Source organism: Megalobrama amblycephala, linkage group LG7 (genome assembly GCF_018812025.1).
Source record: "Megalobrama amblycephala isolate DHTTF-2021 linkage group LG7, ASM1881202v1, whole genome shotgun sequence".
Taxonomy (NCBI): Eukaryota; Metazoa; Chordata; class Actinopteri; order Cypriniformes; family Xenocyprididae; genus Megalobrama; species Megalobrama amblycephala.
In genome coordinates this window covers 9,168,600-9,195,101 of record NC_063050.1, presented here as the reverse complement: position 1 = coordinate 9,195,101, position 26,502 = coordinate 9,168,600, and the positions used below count along the sequence as shown (strand labels likewise).

The window sequence follows — 26,502 nt, the reverse complement described above, 5'->3', positions numbered from 1 at the left end:
CAACAGAGGATGATTAAACAACTCCACAAACAGCATTGCCAGCTTCACTTATTACTAACCAGATCGACTTTATTTATGTCAGACAGCTACAAAAGTTGTTATTGAGAATTAACAGGGATTTAACTCTAATTTAAAGTCACCATAATGGTGAACAGTTGTTCCATTAGTTGGGCTCTTAACTCTTATTATACATTTGTTTTTTTGTGGCTGTTGTGACAGTGTGTTTATCAAACAGAAACAGCCCACACAAGGGCCATAGTTCATTGCAGCATGTGCCAGATTTCAACACAATATTGCTATGTGGGAGTGTAATAGCTTTCTTGGCCTTAATTGGTCATTTATGTGCTCGGACCATGATACTCAGTGGCCTGCAAATGAGTTGTCGAGCTGTATTTAAGAGCCATTAAGGGAGATGGATTTGGATTTTTAAGACCGTGTAATGTGGTACTGATTTGTGGCTCCACTGACTGGATCTATGGGGTCTACCCTTGTCAGGGTTTTAAGGCTGGCTCCACTCCAGACCAGACATGATTCCTGGCTTTGTTCCAGGGAGAATGAGATCAGAATGGACACCGAACAGTACACACATTCTGAATAGACATCCTTGTTGTAGTATTTGTTTTTTTTTTTTCAAGTATTTGTTGTTGGGTTTTTTTAACACAATCATAAATTCCTTTTCTTCATTTTAATCCAGCTCATGAGGAAGTCAGCACTGCGAATGAAGTAATTTACCGCGTGGGTGACGATTGGGACAAGGGCCACACTCAGCTCAAAGGTCATTAGATGTTCCCAAATGCACTTATCTTACAAATATACTGGTGATTTTTGAAACTGGACATGACACACATGGAATACAATAAATACAAAATATGTCATCATAAAGACGTTCAAAATATTCTTGCATATTTTAGACCAGTGTGTTGTGAATGGAAAGACATATCATGTGAACCAGACCTTCGATAAGCGCCATGAGCAGGGCTACATGATGAACTGCACATGCTTTAGCCAAGGCCGTGGTCACTGGAGATGTGTTGCCATCGATAAGCAGGCATTTGCTAATTTTGTTGCTATGCTCAGCCTTTTGTTGTTTTCTTTTTCTAACCTTTTTCTCAAAATGTTAGAACTTCCCTGTACTTTCGATGTATTTTACAACAAATTGAATTGTCCATAAATCAAACAGACTTATTCTAAACAATAGTTTTTGTAAACATGTCAGAGTTGTAATGAAAGGAAGAATATTTTTACTTTGTCTGCACAAACCATTTATTCTTTTACTTTAGACCAGTGCCAGGAACATGAGACCAAGGTGTTCTACCAGATTGGCCAGACATGGAACAAGGTTATCCAAGGCATCTGGTATAGATGTTCCTGCTATGGGAATGGCTTTGGAGAACTGGCCTGTAAGCCTCTGCAGTCTACTGGTAAGAGATCACACTGCTTCAGCCGGCATTCATAAAAGACCTAGTTTTAAATAAAATAATGTGAATGGCAAGAAGCAGTATTGTTACAGGTTTTTTTTTTTTTTTTTTTTTTTTTTTTTTTTTTATTGCTTTGGTGCAATTTTCACTAGGAACTGGTACATTTTCAATGGAGGTGTTGCAATTTGTAAACACAGAGCAGGATATAGTGAGTGTTTAACTGACTGTATGGACTGACTGTATAACATCAGACTGATTAGAGTATGTAAGTGTATTTTCTAATGTGGCATCTGTAGTCTATGTAATTATTTCAGCATCAAGGGTGATTTGAAACATGTATCTTGCATTGTTTGCTATTGAATTAACTGATTGTTAAAAGTATTAAACTAAGAAGATCATACTGTTGTGTTTCAGTGATTTAACCAAATGTTCTCATTACATGTCACAATGATCTTGTGTTTGAAACAGTGATTATGTAAAATGAAAATATGTACAACTAAAATGAAAGTATAATATCAGGTTTTAAAAGCTGTGATAGAAATGTGATCAGTCTGGAGTTTTGAAAATGTACACCTTACTTGTGACAATAGTACCAAAGCGAATAAAAAAAACTGCAACAAGCACATGCATTTAAAAGTGTTACAGAGCTTGAATATTCATGGTAAAGCTTCAACTTTTCCATGACAGCTGGAGGTCCTCAGTGAGAAACTAGTGGTTAAAAATAATATTTGATATATTTCACCTGTAGATCCTCCAGAGTGATCACAGATGTGTATGAGAGATGATTGGCCACATAACACTTACATGTGATTGACTGAAGTTTACTTAATCCCAAGTAACAAACACCAGTGAGCATTTTGACTCTGTCCATATTTTTCTTGCATTTAGTCTTGATATTATATAATTCTTCTATAGATCCTCTAGTGAATCCAGTGATCTCCATCAGTCCATCTGGTGAAATAGTGTCAGGAGATTCAGTGCCTCTGATCTGCAGCAGTGATTCAAACCCTCCTGCTCTGAACTTCAGCTGGTTTAAAGGAGGAACGTTTGTAGGATCTGGAAGAATCTTCAACATCTCAAAGATCAGCTCTGATGACAGTAGAGAATACAAGTGCAGATCCATCAATGAACATGGAGAGAAATACTGATGCTGTGACTTTAAACGTCATGTGTGAGTAACTGTGACAATAATTTTTTTTTTTTTTTTTTTTTTAGAGGATCTAACACAGAAAAAAAAAAAACATAGATAGATCATTAACAATCACAATAGATTTGAAATCATAGACTATGTTTAAAGAATTTAACGTCACAGTTATTGCCAAATTGAATAGAGCTATATAAATAAAGATACAAACACAAACACACACAAACACACGTCTTTCTTAGTTTGTAGATTTAGTTATGATATTCTTCCTCTTTCAGTTCATCGTGGTGCTGGTTGGCTTGACTGGTTGGGGATCACAGTGGCATGTTTAGGATTATTCATTATCATCATCATAATATTGTATACAATGTAAATAAAAAAAAAAAAAAAAAAAAGAGTAATACTTTTTTTAAACCAATGTAGAAGTACATTTGATTATTAAACGACACAATGAAATATCTTGTTTCTGATTCCTTTTTAACAGTCTGAAGAAAAGGAAAAACAGAAGATCTTCAATACATGTGTATGAGGTGAGATGATCAAATAACCACAGAATGATACCAATAAAACAATTAGAGCTCCTTTATATACATTGAGCATATATATTTTCATACTTGAGATCTTACAGAATAAAATGTAGATGTGGATTGATTACACTTTTGATTTTCATGCAAACTCACTTGTTTGTTTGTTTGTTTTTTGTTTTGTTTTTTGGTGATTAGTCTTTCTCTCTGTTTCCTTGTAGAACATTGATCCCAGTGCAGGAACATATGCATCTCTTGACCTCAGGTCCAGATCATCTGACTTGTACAACACTCACACAGTAAGTCAAATATCAAAAACTACATTCGCAAAAGAGTTTGTACACTCAAAATCAGATAATAAATAATCAATGTGTCTTTCACATAGACTGTCCATCCCAGACCTGCTGTTCTCCAGCTGGGCTCTTCTGAATATGAGAATCAGTCAGTAAGTGTGAGAGCCTCAGGTCTTCTCAATATCATCAATAAAGAAAGAAAATGTCCTCAGTAGTCAATCTACTAGTCAATAGATACTAAACAGTCTTTTCTTTATGTTATGAGATGGATTATATGAGTCTTTTCACTGACAGAAATATAAAAAAATAGAAATATAGAAGTATTTTCAAATAAAAAAAAGAGATAACTCAGATTATTCGTACCATTGTAGTGTTGATTTGTGTGCTTTTTAAATTTTTTTACAGACCTGTGTAAATACGTGTTTATTTCTGTTGTAGCCACAGCAAGATGCCACGATAAGATGAGGCACAAGCTAAACGTTACCTAACTTTTTTGGAGTCGCTGGTCACGCTCACATCACAACTGGCAAAGGAAATGAAACGCCTCTTCAGAGTTTCCATTCAGCAGTGAAGCGGGGCCGTGCACAGACATTTTAAGGGGCAGTGGCTCAAACCAGAAAAAAAGGGGCACTAAGGGTATAATAATTGTAATAATATAATATTTTATTTTACAGAAAACATATTTTAAACTATTTTTACTACAGGGTTACCTCTTAAAGGGTTAGTTCACCCAAAAATGAAAATAATGTCATCAATTACTCACCCTCATGTGGTTCCACACCCGTAAGACCTTGGTTCATCTTCAGAACACAAATTAAGATATTGTTGATGAAATCCAATGGCTCAGTGAGGGCTATTGAGAGCAAAGCCATTCAAACTTTTAAGATCCATAAAGGTAACATTACTAAAAAGATATTTAAATCAGTTCATGTGAGTTCAGTGGTTGTATCTTAATATTATAAAGTGATGAGAATATTATTGTTACAGGTGCTGCTGCAGGAGAGATGAGGCGAGTACGGATATCCACAAATGATGGGATTTATTAGCAATCCAGGAATAGAACGTAATAGAACATAGCATGACACACGTAACACAACATTAAGAATGGACAGGGAGTGAGTCCATTATAAAGGCAGTGCTGATGAGGGAGTCCAGGTGCAGGTGATGAGACAAGAGGATGATGGGAAATGGAGTCCGGGAGACACGGGAACTGTGACAATTATATTATATATCAATATTTTTTGTGCGCCAAAAAAAATAAAAAAATTAATTAAAAAAATAATGACTTTTCAACAATATTTAGTGATTGACTGATTTCAAAACACTGCTTCATGAAGCTTCTGAGCTGTGTGAATCTTTTGTTTTGAATTAGTGATTCGGATCTCCTATCAAATAGCTGAACTGCTGAAATCACATGACTTTGGCGCTCCGATCCACTGATTCGATTTGTAAAGCTCTGAAGCAGTGTTTTGAAATCGGCCCGCATCACTATGTTGTTGAAAAGTCGCTGTTTTTTTAAATATTAAAATAAAACTTTATAATATTAAGATAGAACCACTGAACTCACATGAACTGTTTCAAATATGTTTTTAGTACCTTTATGAACATTGAGAATTTCAATGGCTTTGCTCTCAATAGAAATCTCACTGAGCCATCGGATTGGTTTTCCTGCTAAGACAAAAACTAAGACCAAGCACCCTGCAATAAAGCAATAAAACTCATCTGGAGAAAAGATCTAAAAAAAAAAATAGCATAGGACAACGCCTAGCCCTAACTCAGCATATAAATCTCAATAATGGTGACATTCTTCATGCCGCAGTGCATGCTGGGAGTCATGAGTTGTATACTGTGGTGGCTCCCATCATGCAGCATGAAGGATGTCACCATTGTTGAGATTCATATGCTGATTCTTGATGTCTGTGTGTCTAAAAATGTTTTTAAACAATTGCACTTTAAAAGTCACGATTCAGAATGTCTGATCTGTAGCAAGAAAGTATTGTTGGTGAATAATTTTTCTTTAATACATTTTCTTTATGATGATGAAAACTATATCACTCTATCATTTTGTTTCTGTTTTTTTTTTTTTTTTTTTTTTTTTTTTTTGCAACAAATGGTGTGTTTTAGTAAACACTGTTACAAAGACCACAAACACACAAAAATCCAAGAGTCAAACTGCCCAACTAAAGGAACCACTGACCACCAAAATGTTGACCAAACATTTTCAATAAAACATCAACATCTAAACCTCTGTTAATTTTCAAAAAGAACTTCAGCTGAGATCTTGAGAGATTTAATGTCTTCTTTTATCTTCAGTTGATTTCAGGCTGTATTTTCTGAGAGTGCAAGCATGATGTTGAACCAACATCACATTGTAACCCTGATTCAATGTCATTACCATTGATTTTTCTGTTGAAATTTCAACATTGATTTAACATTAATTGAGGATGCAAAAGTGATATTGATTCAATGCATTTAACGTTGACACATTAACATTGATTAAACATTATTTCAATCATTGATGCTATCTGGGTTATTACTAACCAGACTGACTTTATTTCTGTCACACGTCTACATAAGTTCTTATTGAGAATTAACAGAAGTTTAGATGTTTCGTTCGAGGTCACGGTCACATCATGGAGATCAGTGTTTGCTTTAGTTGAGCTCTTGACCCCTGACTATTATAGAGTTGCTTCTTTATCAGTAATTGCAGGTGTTTTCAGAAAACATTTCTTTTTTAGACAAATTTGTGTCATGAGATCCACGCAAACCCGGGGCGTGTGACTCTAAGCGATATGGGTCCGTAATGAACGAATAATTGGAAGTACGGGATACCCAGAATAATCAAATACCTAAATTAATACATGACCAATGATTAATTTCTTACTAGGAACACAATCTAAGAGTAATAGTCATTTGAAATTGGAGTCAGATTAAACGAGCAGCTAAAGTAAAATTGAAACTAAGTTCTAAAAAACTAGGGATTATGTATCAACTGTATAAAAAAAAAAAAAAAAATCCTGTACACTTCTTTACACTGGAGAAAAACATGATTATTATGTTTACTTAAAATTTCTTTAGATAGAAGTATTTTTTTTTTTTTCTATTTTTAACCAAAATAGGATGGAGTGAGCATTATTGAACACGTTTTGTGTTTTTCATTGAATACTGGAAGCCAGACGGCACCCTCGTGCAGAAATTCCAGATATGCCTCACAGAAGTAATATAACATTCCAGGAAATCCCTAATATGGACAAAGACATCCAGCTAATATAGCTATCCTGTAGCTGAATAAAACAAGATAGAAACGCTTTAATTGATTAAACATGAAAACTATAACCACACAACTGCGACAATATATGGTTCATCTGAGTTCTTCAAGCACTCTGGTATTTTCATAATAAAAAATATATATATATTTATAACACAATGCTAATTGACATAGCCTTTATCACTGTGTAAAATACTATAATATATTGCCTACCTTATACTATGATAACAAACCACATCAGTTCACAAAAGTAAGTTTATTGTACATCACACAAAAGATGAAGTGTCTGTTTCACTCCAAACAATCACTGTAAGAGCTGAATAAAACACAGTACAAGAAGTGCGCATTAAAGTTTGCTGTCGTTGACGGTTTGAACATTATCTGTGAACGGCTTGTTCTGAGATGCTGCTTATGATTTATGGGGATTGAAAAAAGGACTGGTGGATTTTTATCATTATAGGGTGGTGGTGAATATACACTACCAACACACATTTATGTTCAAACACCATGTAAAAGTGATTTTTGTGTAATAGGTCCCCTTTAAATCAGGTAAATGGATGGCAGGAACAAAGTCTCTGTAATCTTTTACAAGAGCAGAATACCAATGAAAGAGCCCACAACATGGTGTTTGGTGAGACTAATAAACATTTTGTGATGTCACTGGCTGGTAATTTGTTTATTAATTATTTGTTTTCTGTGAGCAATTAAAAAGACCATATCAGTTTGACCAAATTCAAGTTTGAGAGTGCTTATTTCTAGGTGATTGTAGACCTAAACTCAGAATAACCTACCATATGTGATAGCTGGGTTAATGTTAATATTTGGTCTATTCTGACGAAATATACAACTGTGCAACAGTGGATAAAATAAATAATTTGATGTACGCCTCACTCTATTAAAGTCCCCAGTGATGATTATTTGTAGTGCAGCTTCTGTGTACATGTGTTAAAGGGTTTGTTCACCCAAAAATGAAATGACTCACCCTCATGTTGTTCTACATCCGTAAGGCCTTTATTCATTTTCAGAACACAATTTAAGATATTTTTGATGAAATCCAAGGAATATTCTCAACCATAGACAGCAATTTACCTGACAATTTCTCGGTCCAGAAAGGTACTAAAGGCATTGTTAAAACAGTCATGCGACTACAGTGGTATAAACCTTAATCTTATGAAGAGACGTGAATATTTTTGTGTGCAAAAACAAAACAAAAATAATGACTTTATTTAACAATGTCTTCTCTTCTGTGTCATTCCCATACGTTTTTTACGTCCAGCGCTTCCAGGTTCTACATCAGAATGCTGACTAATTATTGTCCAGCTCCTGCATCAGCATCACACGCATGCGTCTGGCTGATCACATGATCATCTTTGGCCAATACTGAGCCGACATTCAGACATAAACACACAAGCCTTCACTGTGCTTACTGCATCTCCTGCATAAGGAACCACTGCAGTCTCATGACTCTTTTAATGATGTCTTTAGTACCTTTCTGGACCTTGAAAGTGTTGATTATATTGCTGTCTATGGACGAGTCATATACCTCTCGGATTTCATCAAAAAATATCTTAATTTGTGTTCTGAAGATGAACGAAGGTCTTACGGGTGTGGAATGACATGAGGGTGAGTAATTAATGACAGAATTTTCATTTTTGGGTGAACCCTTTAAGACAAGATCAATCATGATGGTTTAATCAGTTTGACTAAAACATAATTTTATGGAGCCCCTTAAATTACATGGTGATGGAAATTATATTTCAATGCTTTTGCATTCTATCTCAAATCTTTTGCATTCCCCATGTAGGAAATTTTATGAGAAAATGTAAAAGCATTGAAATATAATTTTTTCTCCCATCTCATACTTTTTCAATCACTATGTCCTTCCATTGAGTACATTGTTCTTCATTATGGGCTGGTGCTTATGTGTGGGAGAACTGATTCTGGATGAAGTCATTTCCTTTCTCACCCACCTCTACTGCCCACCACTTCATGATGCAATTCTTTTCACCAGTAAACTGAAGGCAAAAAATCTCTCAAGAATTCCAAAATTTAACTTGTCTGTCTGTGGTCAAAGTGTCGACATCCAGTCTTACTCAATATATGTTCCAATACTGAGAATCTTGCTCAATAATTCTTCAGAAAAAAAACACTTTTATTATTTATATCTGAACATCCCTTTAATCTTAACATGTGGAAATGCAAGTGAAATTGTAAATATGTCCTGTATGTTAATAAATATTTGTACAGGATCAATCAAAGTGGTTGACAAACTTCTTCATATTGTTAAACATTTTGGGTTTAATGACTTTTTAGATATCAATAAATGTCGTTGGATCATAAGAAATAGTTGTCTAAAGTTGCTTGTGTGGGCAGGAGTCAAGAAAGAGGAACAAATGTTTTCTGTCTGCGCAAATATTTTAAAATAAAACAGTGTTAATAATAAGAATTTCATCAGTGTATCGTCTGCTGGAGACTCACCAGAACACGGTAAGAGTTACTCTGGTTACAGTGTGAATATAGTCTGATTAATACTGTTGTAGAAACACTGACCTATTCAATAGGACATTTTCTCGATTAAATATTATTTATGAAAATGTTTTTAATGTTTTTATAATGATGATTGTGTGTGTTATACTATATTATTGTTCTAGTAGTAATGTCACTGATAATGGCTCCTCCTCTTCCTCTGGTGTTTCTGCTCATGATTCATGGTGAGTCCCTCCTGCTGGAGAATATTTTAATGTTTTAGTCACTTATCAAAGTCTTTCTTTTAAATTAGGGGTTTTTAACAGGGGTCCGGCAGTCATTGAACCCCCTGTTAAAACACCTTTCACAAACAAATTTCTGTGAAAAAGTGGTAACACTTTCTTTGAAGCCTGTATTTATAATGCTTATGAGGGTGTTCTTAATGTTTTATAATACATGCATAATGCCTTACAAACAACTTTATAATATGTTGTATCATCTTATAAATTGTCATAACAACAGGTACAATGCATTATAATAAACTATTTGTGGTTATTATAACTTTTAAGAATACAATGCATTATAACACCAGATGAAGCCAGCATTTATAATGCATCATAAGGGTATTCTTAATGCATTATAATACACGCATAATGCCTTATAAACAACAACGTAGGTTATAATGGATTATATATCCCATAGTTTCATATCTTTTACTTTACATAAGTATCACATCTTGACATTGTTTAAGATCTGCACAGTATCATAATTTATCTTATGAGTGGTCTTTTACTGCTTAAAGTAAAAACAAAGACTTTATTTAAACATCTGAAACATTTTATAATATGGTCATAATATTTATAAGTGGTCTTGTATGCTTTCCCTTAAGGTAAAATCAAAGTTGTGCGGAAAAGCACAAATGAACAATACACGCAAAATGCCAAAAAAACAAAACAAAACAAAACAAACAAAAACAACAACAGCAACACACACACACACACACACACACACAAAAAATAAAAAAAAATATAATATTACTGTCACGGTGGGTAGTGTAGGATATGCTGCAAGATGAAGGAGATATCTTCCAAAACATTTAATGGAGTACTAGAAACAGGGAAACCACACCTACAAACACCACATAACATAATCAATACAGGACAAAGACTGGACTGAAACTAAGAGCACATACACAGTGAACTGAGGAGTTAACAAGACTAATTAACAAGAAACACCTGAACTGAAGACACCAATTAATCAGTAACCAAGACAACAAACAAGTGGCGAGAAACTAAGAACAAAGGAGAACATGTGACAAACAGAACATAGTGCAAAAACAGATATACATGTGACATTACTCCCGGAAGGTGCGACCTTGCGCCAGAAAGAGTCCAACCAGGGAGGGGGGGCATGCACCCTGGAAGTCATGGGCAGGTGCGGACTGGTAGGATGCCTCCAGGGTGGTACCGGCAGTGCAGGGGGCCATGGTGGATCAGGATATTTGGGGTGCCATGGTGGTGTGGCCTCCGTGGCCTCGGACCAGACCCCAGGCTCGGCCACTATGGCCACAGATATTCTGGGCTAGAGCGGAGTCTGGAGCGGGCTCGGGGGGCTAACAGTCATAGTAGGAAAAATACTATTGAAATCAATGGCTAGAGTCTACTGTCTGTTTACCAACATTCTTCAAAATATCTTTTTTGTGTTCAACAGAAGAAAACTCATACAGGCTTGGATCAGATTGGGTGAATAAATGATGACAGAGTATTCATGTTTGGGTGAACTAACCCTTTAAGCTCACTGGTAACTCTTTTACATTTAAAACTATACAATATTGTTTAAGTTGATTGTACATATGGAGCATATTTTATAAATATTGCAATAAAATTGTTCAAAGTATGTATTATAACGCATTAAGAATACCCTTGTAATGCATTATAAATGGCTTCATAGAAAATGTTACCGAAAAAAAGTGTTCATCAAAATTAGTAAACATCAGTCAAAGTTAAAATAAAAAAAACTAACTTCAGCTAAATGTTTAAATTATTCTCACTGAAATTATTGTACAGTATGTATATGTGCAATAATATTGATTATTTGATAATAATGTTCTTTAGTTAACATGAACTAATAATGAACTGCATTTCTATAGCATTTATTAATCTTTGTTAATGTGAATTTCAACATTTACTTAAACATTATCAAACTGTATTAATAATGTATTAGTAAATGTTGAAAGATGGCTCAGATGCCTCAACCCCTGTGAGGACTTCAGATGACGCAAACTCTATTTTGCTCTATAAATTGCTATATATCCTATTCATTGTTAACATGTATTCATTACTTCCATGAGCTCATTGTTTCTACCTTAAATTAATACATTGTTAGCAAACTGTGTTATTTGTATATGTACATTTCTGAAATTACATAATTTGGACATAGCCATCTCTGATAACAGATCTCTCTAAATTGTAATGTTGACATGCACTCCTTGTAAAGTTGCTTTGAAACAATATGTATTTTGAAAAGCACTATACAAATAAATGTGAATTGAATTGAATTATAATCAAGAGTTGTATTTGTTAACATTAGTTAATGCATTGTGAAGTAACACGAACAAACTATGAACTGCTGTTTTTTTTAATAACTAACATTAACAAAGATAATGACAAATACAGTGAGTAATGTATTGCTCATTGTCATGATACTTAATATCTTAATGTTAAAAAACTAACCTTATTGTCAAGTGTTACAGATTGTTTTAATGCGGTGAACATGACGGGTCAGTAATTATGAAAAAAAAAAATCAATTTTGTGTGAACTATCACTTTAATATGTGTTTCAGGAGTTTGTAGCCAGTGGGGTTATTGGGGTGTGAGTTACAGTCCTTCACACATCTGTGCACTAAAGGACTCATCAGTGATAATGAACTGCACTTATACATACCCTACTGGACATCAGATCAAGAAAGTCTTCTGGACCAAAACACTGGTAAAATATAATGGAGAGTTTCCAGATCTGTCTAATGACACAGAATACAGTCAGAGGCTTGAGTATCTGGGAGATAAACAGCAGAACTGCACCATCAGACTGAGTCATGTGACACTGAAGGATTCACACATGTACTATTTCAGATTCATCACTGATAAACCTGATGGAAAATGGATTGGTAAACCAGGAGTGACTCTTGCTGTCACAGGTGACTTTCATGAGGTTTCTCTCTTCTTCTGTGCATTATGTTGAATAATAATCAGTGTATGACAGCAGCACTAGATATAATGTGTGTGTTGTGTTCAGATCTTCAGGTGGAGTCTCCTGAGAGAGTGACAGAGGGAGATTCAGTCCGTCTGACATGTAAAAGCAGCTGCACTCTGACTGACAGAGCAACATTCATCTGGTACAGAAACTCACAGCCATTAACTGAGAGAAGAGACAGAAACAATGAACTCCTGCTGCAGTCAGTCAGAAGAGAGGATGCAGGCAGATATAGCTGTGCTGTACACGGACACAATCACATCTCTCCTGCTGTTCAGCTCAATGTCATGTGTGCCCAGGTAAAAAAGTAGTATACTTTAGTGTATTTGAAATATGAATGAAGTACATGAATTATAAAACAAGTATACTTCTACTTGTTGTACTTTATTTAAAGAGTATTTGATTTGTACTTTTTAAAAGTATACTTCAAAAAAGATGTAATTAAGTTCAACTTAATAGTCCAAACAGTAAGTATACTAATTTATCAGTAATCAAATTATTTTTTAAATGTACTTTTTGAAAGTGTACTTTGTTGTTAATGTATTTTAAATTGAATTGAAGTTTATTTTTTTTTTAAGTGTATTAAATTTGACACACTTAGAGTGGCAATTCAGTGTACTTATGGGAAGTATATTTTTTGGAAATTAATTGTTAGTATACTTTTTTTAAAAGTGTACTATGTTCTCACTTCATTAGAAGTGTGACTTCTGTACACTTTATACAGTACACTCTAAAATAAGTGTATTTTTAGTGGCATATCAGAGTACTCTTATAAAATATGTTAAAATACAAAAATGTATAGTGGTAATTTAGTGTACTTTTAGTAAGTACGCTTATTTGTAATACAAAGTATAATTTATTAAAGTGTACACTGATTTCACTTCATCTGTAGTGTAATCTTAGAGTCAGTCTGTTGTTCGTTATCTGGCTCGGCTCGGTGTTCATCTTCAGTTCTCTCTTCACAGCAGTTCAGTCAGTGTACTGAGTACATGAATTACTCGGGGATATTGGTTTGTTTGAACTCAGAGGGAGTGTCAGCCACATTAAAAAAATTAACAGCTTAAGTCATTTGTGGATTAATGCGTATTGGAGACGCGAACCGTTTAAAACGATTCAGTTCGATTTGGTGAACTGGTTCAAAAAGATCCGGTTACATCGAATGATTCGTTCGCGAACCGGATATCACAAACTGCTTTGTTTTGAACTCTCTCTCACAACAGACACGGAAAAGAAGACAATGCTGAATAAAGTCGTAGTTTTTGCTATTTTTGGACCAAAATGTATTTTCGATGCTTCAAAAAATTCTAACTGACCCTCTGATGTCACATGGACTACTTTGATGATGTTTTTCGTACCTTTAGAGCTCTCGGACTAAATCTAAAATATCTTAAACTTTGTTCCAAAGATAAACGGAGGTCTTACGGGTTTGGAACAACATGAGGGTAAGTTATTAATGACATAATTTTGCTATTTGGGTGAACTAACCCTTTCATTTGAAGAACATGCATGTTCACGTTATGTCTTGGAATACAGACCTGACTTCCCAGATTACAAATTTGAAAATCCACTTAACTCTGCCATTTTTGCCGTCATTGATTACTGTTAATACTTCTTGTTTGAATTTCACTGATTAAGCAATAGCCTATGGTAAAAGTGACAGTGGGTTGGTACGGATTAGGGCTGGGATAAACGATATATTTTTTTAACGATTAATTTAGCGATTATTTTTCGGTGCATCGATTAATCTAACGACTCTTTTTTTGATTTTGTTTTTTTTCACTCCGATTCTATTTCGGTTTGATTCGATTATCGATAATCTCCCCATTAATTGACTAATACCAATTTATAAAAAGTCCAAAATAAAAGACTATACAAGTGCAAAGTAATGCATTCTTAGTCAGCGGTAGCGTTCGATAAAACTTTGAAGCCTTAAACACATAGCTTACTAAAAAAAAAGTGCATCTTGTAATTCTTCTTTCAGAAGAAAATAACAACAAATTGATGTCTAGCATTCAATAAAAAAAAAGGTCACCCAAAATACTTGTTTAGAGCAATTGAAAGAATACAGTAACCAATGTAAACTTGAGGGCTTTAAGCTAACACAGAGAGTGCTTTTCCAACAAAAAATCAATAAAAATTAACAGCGACAGTGGGAGCCAGCAGCCTGTCATGGTGTCCTTCCTGAACCAACAGAATTTAACATTTGTTGAAAACGCATAGCTTACTGAAAAAAGTGCATCTTTTAATTCTTCATTCACATAAAAATAACAACAATGTATAGTAGTAATACACTCTGCCACTCACCTTTTTCTTAAAAAAAAAATACTAATGTAGGTAACTAGAATTTAATAAATGGAACATTATGGTAAAGTGTACCGATTTGTTATACACCGATTCAGACATCTCATGAGTTCAGTGTTGGACAGATCAGTTGTTTTAACCATTCATTTAAGTGAATCAGTTCAAATGAGTCATTAGTTCGCGAATCGGACATGTCATTATTGGACGTGTAGCCTACGGCAAGCGCTGTGTGATTATCCCGGCAGTTTATTTTTTAGCATAACTTACACTCCGCGGTAATTTAAAAAAAATAATAATATCTCAGAATGCTCCACGTGAAACTTTGTTCATCCCAGCCCTGGTACGGATATAACTACAAGGCCTCTGGCAAATTGGTGCAGGTACCAATACTGTGACCACAAGTGACATATTGCATTTATAGGCAACCCTCACAGGGAAAGGAAATAAAGGCGAGCTGAAGGAGCAGCTGGAGCCAGAAAAAACCAACGCAATTTTAGGTACAGTAATATCATAGTTATGAATCCAAATCCATTGTGATGATTGATTGACAAATCCATTATAATCAATGATTGTATTTCAATGTTATACATTGTCTATCCTGTTTTAATTCATCCCCATGTCTCTTTCCTGTTTTCACAGATGCAGTGAGGGAGTGATTCCCCAACACCGAGGTGGCAGAGATCCGGGCCCTTCTACGGAGGAAGTGCAACAATGAGAGCTAAAAGGCCTCTAGTAACTCAAGTCAGAGCTACAGGTGCTGGTCATATAATTAGAACATCGTGAAAAAGTTCATTTTTTTATTGTAAATTATTTTTAAAAATGAAACTTTCATATATTCTAGATTCCCTACATGTAAAGTAAAACATTTCAAAAGTTTTTTTATTTTTTTTTTTATTTTGGTGATTAGAGCATACAGCTCATGAAAGTCCAAAATCCAGTATCTCAAAATATTAGAATATTTTCTAAGAACAATCAAAAAAAGGATTTTCAAAACAGAAAAGTTCAAGTTCTTTAAAGTATGTTCATTTGTGCACTCAATACTTGGTCGGCAGCACATATTACAGCAAACGACTTGCTCCTAGCACAAATTACAGCATCAGTGAAGTGTGGCATGGAAGTGATCAGCCTGTGGCACTGCTGAGGCACTATTGAGCCTTCAGATCATCTGTATATTGTTGGATCGACTGTTTCTCATCTTTCTCTTGAAAGTATCCCATAGATTCCGGGGTCAGGCATGTTGGCTGGCCAATAAAACACAGTAATATCATGGTCAGCAAACCACTTGGAAGTGGTTTTTGCACTGTGGGCAGGTGCTAAAGTCCTGCTGGAAAAGGAAATCAGCATCTCCATAAAGCTTGTCAGCAGATGGAAGCATAAAGTGCTCCAAAATCTCCTGGAAGATGGCTGTATTGACTTTGCACTTGATAAAACACAATGGACCAACACCAGCAGACGTCACGGCCCCCCAAATCATTACTAACTTCAGAAAATTCCCACTAGACTTCAAGCAGCTTGGATTCTGTGCCTCTCCAGTCTTCCTTCAGACTCTGGGACCATGATTTCAACATGAAATGCAAAATTTACTTTTATCTGAAAAGAGGACTTTCGACCACTGTTCACTGTCCAGTTCTTTTTCTCCTTAGCCCAGGTAAGATGCTTCTGACATTGTTTCTGTTTCAGAAGTGGCTTGGTAGTCCTTTTCTTGAAGATGTCTGAGTGTGGTGACTCTTGATGCGCTGACTCCGGCTTCATTTGACTCATTGTGAAGCTCTCCCAAGTGTTTGAATCGGCTTTACTTGACAGTATTCTCAAGCTTGTGGTCATCCCTGTTGCTTGTGCACCTTCGCCTACCCAATTTCTTCCTTCTAGTCAACTTTGCATTTAATATGCTTTGATACATCACTCTGTAAACAGCCACCCCATTCAGTAATGACCATCTGTGACTTACTCTCTTTGTGGAGGGTGTCAATGATTGTCTCCTGGACCACTGCCAAGTCAGCAGTCTTCCCCATTAGTGTGGCTTCAAAGGAATTTATACTGTAGGGATGGTCATTTAATGAAACTCAAATGTAAATATTCTAATATTTTGAGATACTGGATTTTGGACTTTCATGAGCTGTACGCTCTAATCAACAAATTAAAAAAAAAAAAAAAACTTTTGAAATGTTTTACTTTACATGTAGGGAATCTAGTATAAATGAAAGTTTCATTTTTAAAAATAATTTACAATGAAAAAATGAACCTTTTCACGATATTCTAATTATATGACCAGCACCTGTAGATATGCATGTGTAGTAAGTTGTTTGCCATTGTTCTGTTCCCGGCATTTCAGAGAAAGTCGACTGTTCAAGGTTCCTCCTTTTGCCAATATCTGCTTTTGTGTGTTACTTTTGTGTTAATAATAAAGACCCTTTTCTGAAATGCAATTTGTAATCTGTTGATTTAATGTACTTGAACTGAATTGTATTGTAATGTAATACACATGTAGTGTAATACCAACATTCATGCTTAAGTATAACAAAATGGGGATAAAATTACAAATGAAATGTACTTTCAATTTGTTTCTACCTTACACTATAATAACATTGCACTGAAAGTATGTGTCTATGATGTTTAGGTTGTAATTGAACTTCACTTCAAAAACATTATTATTGTCATAGTGGAACACTTTAAAAGCACTAAATATAGTTAGGAAGTGCATTTGTAGATCACTTGAAATGTTACAGAGGCATACTAAATTAACTGTTCATAGTAATTATAAGTATGATAGCAGTATGCACAAAATGTACTTAAACACAACTATAATTTGCACTTCAATGCCTTTTTAAGTGTATTTCCATTAGAATGGCAATACAATGCAATTGTACTGTAAGTGCTTAATTGCTCATGAATCTTGATTTTCATTAGTGTATTTTAGTGCACTTGAAGTTTAAAAAAAGTTGTTCCATTTTAGTATACTATTTACACTAGAAGTGTAGTTAAATAGATGTTAAGTTGAAGTTAATACATAATTGAATACACTTAACTATACTTGGATTTGACGAAAATAGTACAAAATGTAGAAAATATACTTAGTACACTTTATTAAAGTATATTTTTAATAGAATTCTTTTTCACCTGGGTGAGTATGCATTTTATTTAGTCTATGCACCTTTTTGAAGCTTCTTTCAAAATTAAGAAGGTTAGTGATATAAACTACATGGGCAAAAGTATGTGCAGCCCTAGTAATTAATGGGTTTGACAAAATAATTTTAGTAGAATAGTGTGTGTTTTTTCAGCATGACAATACCCAAAGTGAGGTTCATTAAGAAATTACTTGAGTTAGGTGTGGAAGAACTTGATTTTATTTTCAACTAGTTTTCCCATTAATGCCATCACTGTCTTCATTCAGGCCGATTTGATGAGAACGCAAACAAAAAAAAAGAGGCGGAATTTATCGCACGAACCAATCATGTCCAATCGTAACCGATCATATCCAATCATAGCGCGATGGAGGCATTGCCTCCTCTCATGTGACTTTCCCCATTCGTTCTCAATTACCCCCCACTAAACCCACCGCACGCTTTAGAGGCTCTGCTTTATTTCTATGAGCTGAAGGGAGGCACAAGTGACACGGACTCCACCTGCGGGTGTCACTGTTTGACAGTGTTTCTTTAGAAAAACTAGTGATTTTTACACTTTTTAATGTCAAATTTTGTAATATTTGCGTCAAATTTGTGTCAATGCCCAGCCTTAGTGTTAATAAAGATTTTTTTTTTTTTTTTTTTTTTTTTTTTTTTTAACTTGAAGCAAATGTAAAATGTTGTAAGAGTGCACCAGAATGCTTCCTTTACATGTTAAAATAACACACACACACATACACACGCGAGCGCACACAATCTCATGGAGGATGATGTCCCCAGACCCCCCTAAAACAATTTGGTTCATAAACTAAACTTTTTCACTTCTTTTGAGTATGTAGTACTGCATGTATATATTTTTCAAATTTGTATCTTGCATTTAGTCTTGATTTTATATATTTCTCCTATAGATCCTCCAAAGAGTGTCTCAGTGTCCATCAGTCCATCTGGTGAAATAGTGTCAGGAGATTCAGTGACTCTGATCTGCAGCAGTGATTCAAACCCTCCTGCAGAAATCAGCTGGTTTAAAGGAAGAAAGTTTGTAGGATCTGGAAGAATCTACAGCATCTCAAAGATCAGCTCTGATGACAGTGGAGAATACAAGTGCAGATCCATCAATGAACATGGAGAGAAATACTCTGATGCTGTGACTTTAAACGTCATGTGTGAGTTAATGATGATTCAGTAACTTTGACATTAAATAGTCTGTGATGGCAGCTTTATTATGATTGTAATGAGATCTATGTTTCTCTGTTTTAGACCCTCCCAGGAATGTCTCAGTCTCCATCATTCAGTCTGGTCAGATTTGGTCAGGAGATTCAGTGACTCTGATCTGCAGCAGTGATTCAAACCCTCCTGCTCTGAACTTCAGCTGGTTTAAGGAGAATGAAAGCTCAGCTGTTGGATCTGGACAGAGTTTCAGTGCACTACAGAGTGGACGCTTCTACTGTCAGGCTCACAATCAACATGGATCTCAGAGATCAGACGCTGTGTCAGTCACAGGTGAGGGCTTTATTAACACATGTCATTTTTAGTTTGTAGATTTAATTATGATATTCTTCCTCTTTTAGTTCATCGTGGTGCTGGTTGGCATGTCTCATTGGGGATCACAGTGTCATGTGTAGGAATATTCATCATCATCATCATCATCATCATATTGCATACAATGTAAATAAAAGTTTATCAGCAAAGAGTAATATTTTCTTTTAAACTAATGCAGAAGAACATTTGATTATTAAACGACACAATGAAATGTCTTGTTTCTGATTCCTTTTTAACAGTCAGAAGAAAAGGAAAAACAGAAGATCTGGAATACACGTGTATGAGGAGAGATGATCAAATAACCACAGAATGATACCAATAAAACAATTAGAGCTTATTTGTAGATGTAGAACATATATATTACCACACTCAAGATTTTACAGGATTTATGTGAGAAGAAAGATCATGGAGTGATTACACTTTTGATTGTCATGCAGAATCACTTGTTTTGTGCTGTAAGTCCTTCTCTCTGTTTCCCTGTAGAACGATGATCCCAGTGCAAACACATATGCAGCTCTTGACCTCAAGTCCAGATCATTTGACCTCTACAACACACTCACAGTAAGTGAAATCTCAAAAACTATACATGCAAAAAAGTTTGTTAATTCAAAATCAGGTAATAAATAATCAATGTGTCTTTCACATAGACTGTCCATCCCAGACCTGCTGATCACCAGTCGGGCTCTTCTGAATAAGAGAATCTGTCAGTAAGTGTGAGAGCCTCAGGTCTTCTTCAATATCATCAATAAAGAAGTGTTGTTTCATAAAGTGAGATAACTCAGAGTATTTGTACCATTGTAGTGTTGATTCATGTGCTTCTTATTTTTTTTTACAGATCTGTTTAAATGTTTGTCTTATATTTGTTGTATAAGACAATACAATAAGATGAGGCACAACCCAGTCAACACTTTGATCTCAGCTTGAGCTCCCACCATACTCATGATGTGGTCACAACATGAGGTCACAGCGAGCTAAAAGTGTAACTTCACAGCACACACACTGTGTGCTCAAACTGTGAGCTTCCACACTGTAAAATCTAATTAGTTAGACTTACTTAAAAATGCATGCAAACTTATTGCCTTAAAACTAATAGTATGTTGTACTGACAAATGCTTAGTTATTATAGTTCACTTACACAAGTGTTCTAGTAACTAAAAAGAACTGCAGAGATTGCATGATCATTCACTTTAAATAAAATGTAATTGTTACCATTGTTGTGTTTTTTATGTTGAATGTTGAAGTCTGTGTCTCAAGCACGGTCAATTGTAAGATTTTGTCACAAATATCGAGGGATTATATCAACCCAAAAGGTTTTGCAAGGTGTTTATGATATGTGTTAGCAATAAAATTGTGAAAGATCATTATTCAACATGAAAAATAGACTAGTTAATAACTTAGTTAGAAGTTAGATCAACCTATTTATTACTTCCCTTCCTTTGAAACTGTAAGGCTGGAAGCTTACGCTGCTATTTTGAACCAATAATCTATTAACTATTTGCTATTGGGCTGCTAACCCACTAGCAATTGACGCTAATAGCTAAAGCATGACCAAAGTTGTTAACTTAGTAAGAAATTTAGATGCATTTGAGCTTTGGTTACTTGCAGAGTGCTGGTTTGTGTTATTAGAGCGTGATTGTCTGTGTCTTAAGAAATAGGGTGGAGGTCTGCCTCTGCCCACTGACCAGCACTTTTCCTCTGTATTGTCGTTTTCATACATGAATTACAGAATCTGTTCAGTTTGCCCCATTGTTGCTGGCTGAATTTTCCTGCAGATGGAGGATTTTCATGACATTCTAACACAGCTGCCTCACAATGCATTTGTTTACATGACTCAATTTTTGTGGCCCAGCTCACAATACCTTCAAAAGTATTTTGTGCTGGAGAAGCACCACACATGATCGATTGCTGTACATGCTGCCCTGCATTATTAAGCAGTAAATCAAGACGAATTGCATTGTTATGGATAACATCTTCAATTCCAGAATACTCTTCAAAAAGTTCAAACATATTTTCTGCATATGTCTCAAATGATTCTTCAGTACTCTGTTTCCAATTGAAAATCAATTCCCATCCAATAGGACAACAACCATGCAAATAACAAAGGCATTGTTTTAGTCTATTCAAGATCCCTTTCAGAGGAAATCTCTGCCGATCTCTGCTTTATACAAGTTACATTCAGTTACCATTAAAAGACAACAAATGGTTGACTCTGTGCCGTTTGGGTGCAGCATCACCTCAAGGGCTGAAACAGTTACACTTTTCAGAGCTTTACCACCTGATATATCTGTCTGAATTGATACAGGATCATTAGAGTATGTTGCCTCATCTAAGAAGTGCATATGCTTTTTATTCCCATCTCTGTTAGGCATTTTGGGAGACAATACTTTTTGCTAAAGTAGTTTGTTTTCTAAATTTGCAATAATGTCTTTGTACTTTTTACACTTTTTCACCAAGGCTAACTGATCAACTAGCAGTTTGTCTAGCTGAGATTGGAGGTCTTCAATTTTTTCCTGTGACTTTTGTGCTTCAGAATCTGCAGTGAAAAGCTCTTCACTTTTAGCCTTAACTTTTGCAAATACAATTTTTACTGTATTGCATAAGGTAGAGGCATTTTATAGCATTTTATAGTAATTTATAGCATCAATGATTTCTTCTAGTTTAGATTTCTTCTGCTTACTACCAACTGTTTTCAACCAAATGGAAATTTCATTGTCAGTAGCGTCCATGTTAAGATTTTTTTCTAGTGTCAGTCTTTTCAGTGTTGGTTCTACCTTTTTGGCTCATAATATAAACAGGTTGTGATCATTATGCATGTTCCAAACCATATTTGGAGAAATTTAATTAGATTTCACAATAATGGGACTACTTAGATTATTCTGATACTTCTAATCTCTGTTTCATACAATTCATGCAAATTGAGACTTTCCCTACCATGCTATGAAGCAATGAAAACAGACTTATCCACTCCATGTTTAGTAGGTCGCCTTTAATTCATTCAAAAGAGTCCTCATTCTGATAACCAATTGCTGTGAAGCCATTACCCCAAGGATAAATTAATCCAATGTCAAATGAGAAAAACCAAAGTAGTTGTGAATACAAAAAAGTACAGTGTAAAAATTTGATCACGTCGGGGTCACCAAAAGGCTGGAAGCTTACACTGCTATTTTGAATCAATAATCGGAAAACAAAAAGCAGTTGAAGGTTGATGTGCATAATTTATTTATCTGACTCTAATATAATTAATCAGACTCCATTAAAGTTGTTGTTATTTTTTTACCTCTTATTCATTAAAGGTAAAATTCTTAGAACTGATAGGAAAATGTAGGATTTAACCTGAACGTTTAGATAACGAAAGTTACAATTTAGCTTTAAACAATCAGTTACAAAAGAAAAGATTCTCAAAACCTTTAAAGCAGGCAATGATATTCATTAAGTTACATGTTTTAATATACACACAGTAGAATGGAACAACATACTGTATAGAAAACTTAGTTGTAAAGAAAAATACACTGCTGTGCAGAAGAGGCCGTAAAAGCCTTTCTTGTATTAAGAGGTTATGCATTGGTGTGTGGGGTTAAAGCCTTTCTCCCTGAACATCAGTTACCTTTCCTTCTTATACCCTGAGCAAAGCTGTTATGATCCATCTGGGGATCGAACTCTGGTCTCTGGCATGTGTGTCTTTGATGTTGACCAAATGCAGAGAAATAAGAGACAACCCAAGAGAACCCAAGAATCTGAGTCTTGTCTTTAAATCTTTACTTCAAAAAAGGGAATACAGAACATTAGCACAGTCTTAGGCAGCAATTTAGATGAATCTGAGCGGGTAAAGCAAACAACTCTCCATAAAAGGTTATCAAAAAAGGATTTTCCAAACAGAAAAGATCTTCTTAAACATCAGTCCATTAAGAAAATCAAGGAGTCCACAATCCACAAAAAGATGACAAAAAACATGCAATCCAAGAACAAAACAGAAGGCAGAAAATATCTCAAACCCGAAAATCCTTAGGAATGACAATGCATAGGCCAACATCAGAACTGAACAAGAACAAAAAAACAGTGAGGCCTTTAAAAGGGTTTCTCATTAGAAGTGATTCAATACAGGTGAGAGCATTGCAACCATTAAACAAAGGAAAATTAGTCTGGGTTGAAATAGCACCATCTAGTGGTAAAAAATAAGGAACTACAGACAAAACATTACACAAAGCATTGTTATACATGAGTGGAATACCAACACCAAAACCCACTGACAGGAAACCAAAAGATATGGCAAATGGATGGTGATCAAGACGGGGAGAAGTACATTAACAATTTATCATCAATGCATCTAAGCAATACCTAGATTGTACATTAGGATACTTTAATGTCCCTGTTAAGTACACTACCATTCAGTTCAGTTTATAAGCTGTCAGATGAGAGAAAACACTTGTAGATAAATAGTATGTAGATGAAAGTATATATGTCATGTGAAGCAAGTTATGTGATGTTCTCTCAGTTGTACTGACAATTCAGCATTCAACATGATGGTAACAATTCCACGCAGAGCGCAGAAAAGAACTGTACAGCACAAACGGTTTGCTGTTGAGAAACAGTAATGTCCCCCAGTGACCGATATTTGAACCGTCTCCTCTCACTGAATTCACATATAGCTTACATATTACTAACACTGTGAGTATCACAGTATGAGAATGGTGTGATGTCACTGTGATCATTGCATGAGCTCACATGTTGACTGGGAAGCTAAACATTACCCAACATTTGTGGCGTTGCTGGACATGCCTACATCACAACTACGAATGAAAATCAAACGCCTCTTCAGAGTTTCCATTCTGCAGTGATGTCCATGTGACAGATTTTTCGCTTAATTCATTTTCAAATAAAACATGAAATGATAAAAACGTATGAAGAATCAACATTATGTTTCAAATCTGTGCTTTAGAGTGCATATTAAACTGGCCAAGTCACATGATTTCAGCAAACAAGGCTAAGGCAATGTCAAATTATCAGTGTTAAATCTTAAAAGAAAAAAAAAAGGCAATGTTAAACCTTAAAAAAAAATCTGGTACCCCCACCTCACCCCACTGCAGACTACTAAATGATTTCACTAAAAATTTTGAAAATGTAAAGATTTGTAACTGATAAACCTGAAACGAGAAACACCATTAGTTTCAATGTTATTGTGTCTACACCATGACTCAAGCAGTGAAATGCAACTAAACACAACAGAACCCATCTGCACTGGATGTGGCGCGACATGACAAATCCCTGACAGGAAGCTGATGCCCCATTCTATTTATTAAGGACAATTTGATTTGTAACGGTCACTTTGTTAGCTGTTGAGGTACAACGCGACTTGATTTTAGACACATTAGTGTCACTGTTGAAGGGGAGCGCCAAGTTCACAATAGCAGCTTGTTCTTCTAACTTTCATCCTATTTCTACCTTTTGTCTCAATGATCCTTGAGAAATTTGTACTGACTCAATTACAAACTTATTTGATTGAAATGTAATTTCGCCAAAGAAGATATTTTGCTTTAAATAAATGTTCATTTAAAAGCAGCCTACTTCAATGTTACATGTTAACATATCATCGCGCTTAACACTTAGGATTTGAATAATTGTAATGTGATGATCGGGTATGGGTCTGGTGCAGATATCTAAATCAGAGAACATCATTGGTGTGGTGGATGATTTGTTTTTAACAGTGGATTTGGGTGATGTAGAGTTGATCAGCACATATCTACTGGAGACACAAGCTATGGGAGTCAGAAATCAATGTAATAAAAGAGGCAATGATGTTGTCGGTGAGAGAATATCACTGAACAAGTGAACAATATTTGGTCTCAATCTAGACAGAATACATTACAGAATAATACACTAGGCTGTAGGGCTGTGCAGAAACTTGTAAATGATGCTCTTATTAGTTATTATCACTGTTTAGTGACATCATTGTATGTTCAGGGGAAAACTGAAGTTGGTCACAACACCTTATAATTGTTGTTTTAGATCCTGCAATTATTAATTTACAAATTAAGCACGGCTTAGCTCCAACCCTGCTCCCTGCAAATTACAGCCTTGACATCATTGAATTTCATTCAAACCAACTATGATAACTTCGTTAGATGGTAAATCAATACAAAACATGGTTTTGGTGAGTGCTTTGTAATATGCATTCACATTAGATTTTAAAGCAACAAAATTCGTTTGCAATAAGACAAACCAGATTCAAATTGCCCGGCAAATTTGTAAAGCAAAGAACAATCATTTCTAGCTGATCAACATTATGAAAACTGGTGAAACCTTTAGGAACTTTAAAAGATAAAACAGCGAAACTCCTAATATTACTTCCAATATTTCCAAATTATGTTAATTTTCATAGAGTGGGCCAATATCGTGACGATTATTTAAAATCAATCGGGAGAAGCAGATATCGTTATCGTGATTAAAATACGATTAATCGTGCAGCCCTAATTTAATTTAATTTGACTTGACATTTGATATTCAACAGTATTCTTGACATTTATTCAACAGTGCTTTTGATCTGCCTGCATTGACACTATTCTTTAAAAGGAAAATTATATACCAATTATCAATGTAAAGCTGCTTTGACACAATCTGCATTGTAAAAAGTGCTATATAAATAAGGGTGACTTGACTTGACTTGAGTTATGTGACAGTCAATCACTGTTTGTGGATTCTATAGAAATGAATGAGAAGTGCTGTAAACTGAATCATACCTCTTGCGCTATTGTCTGTGACTTCTCTTGTAAAAAAAACATTTTTTGTGTGTGTAAACTATAAAAATAGATGAATCCAAAATGAATGTATAAGAGCAAACGTGTAAGATTAACTGATGGGCTGTCAGTTCATCAAATGATGAGCTATTTCCTCATAAAAGCGGTTTATTCAGCGTATGAAGCCTATCCTCCGTTGACACCCATTCAAGTGGCTTTGTTAATGTCCACCAACTGTGCTGACAAAAGGCATGATGGGAAAATTTACTTGATGATGACACATATCCGCCTTTGATCTCGCAGGTGTCTGAACCATTATGAGAAGTGAAAACTGTCCGTCTTGAATGCACTTATTTATCTCCTTCTCTGACCACAGCAATCTATTCTCAAAAGAGACTACGAAAACAACCCAGCACCACACGTCCTCTACAGGCAAAACTTTGT

The 26,502-nt window shown here is 35.1% G+C and overlaps 1 protein-coding gene and 1 long non-coding RNA gene across 2 annotated transcripts in view; both read left to right on the top strand.

Annotated features, from left to right (window-relative positions):
• The window catches only part of LOC125271199 (B-cell receptor CD22-like), a 166,535-nt gene that overhangs the window by 13,440 nt on the left and 126,593 nt on the right, over window positions 1-26,502 (top strand). The window contains exons 3-6 of the mRNA XM_048195199.1: window positions 11,956-12,309; window positions 12,408-12,664; window positions 13,771-13,807; window positions 18,697-18,951. Of these exons, the coding sequence (XP_048051156.1) occupies window positions 11,956-12,309; window positions 12,408-12,664; window positions 13,771-13,807; window positions 18,697-18,951 (903 nt within the window). The remainder of the gene's footprint in view (window positions 1-11,955; window positions 12,310-12,407; window positions 12,665-13,770; window positions 13,808-18,696; window positions 18,952-26,502) is intronic.
• On the top strand, window positions 269-2,453 carry LOC125271336. Its single transcript, XR_007185574.1, has 3 exons — window positions 269-775; window positions 1,281-1,421; window positions 2,334-2,453. It is a non-coding gene; the product is annotated as an uncharacterized LOC125271336 (long non-coding RNA).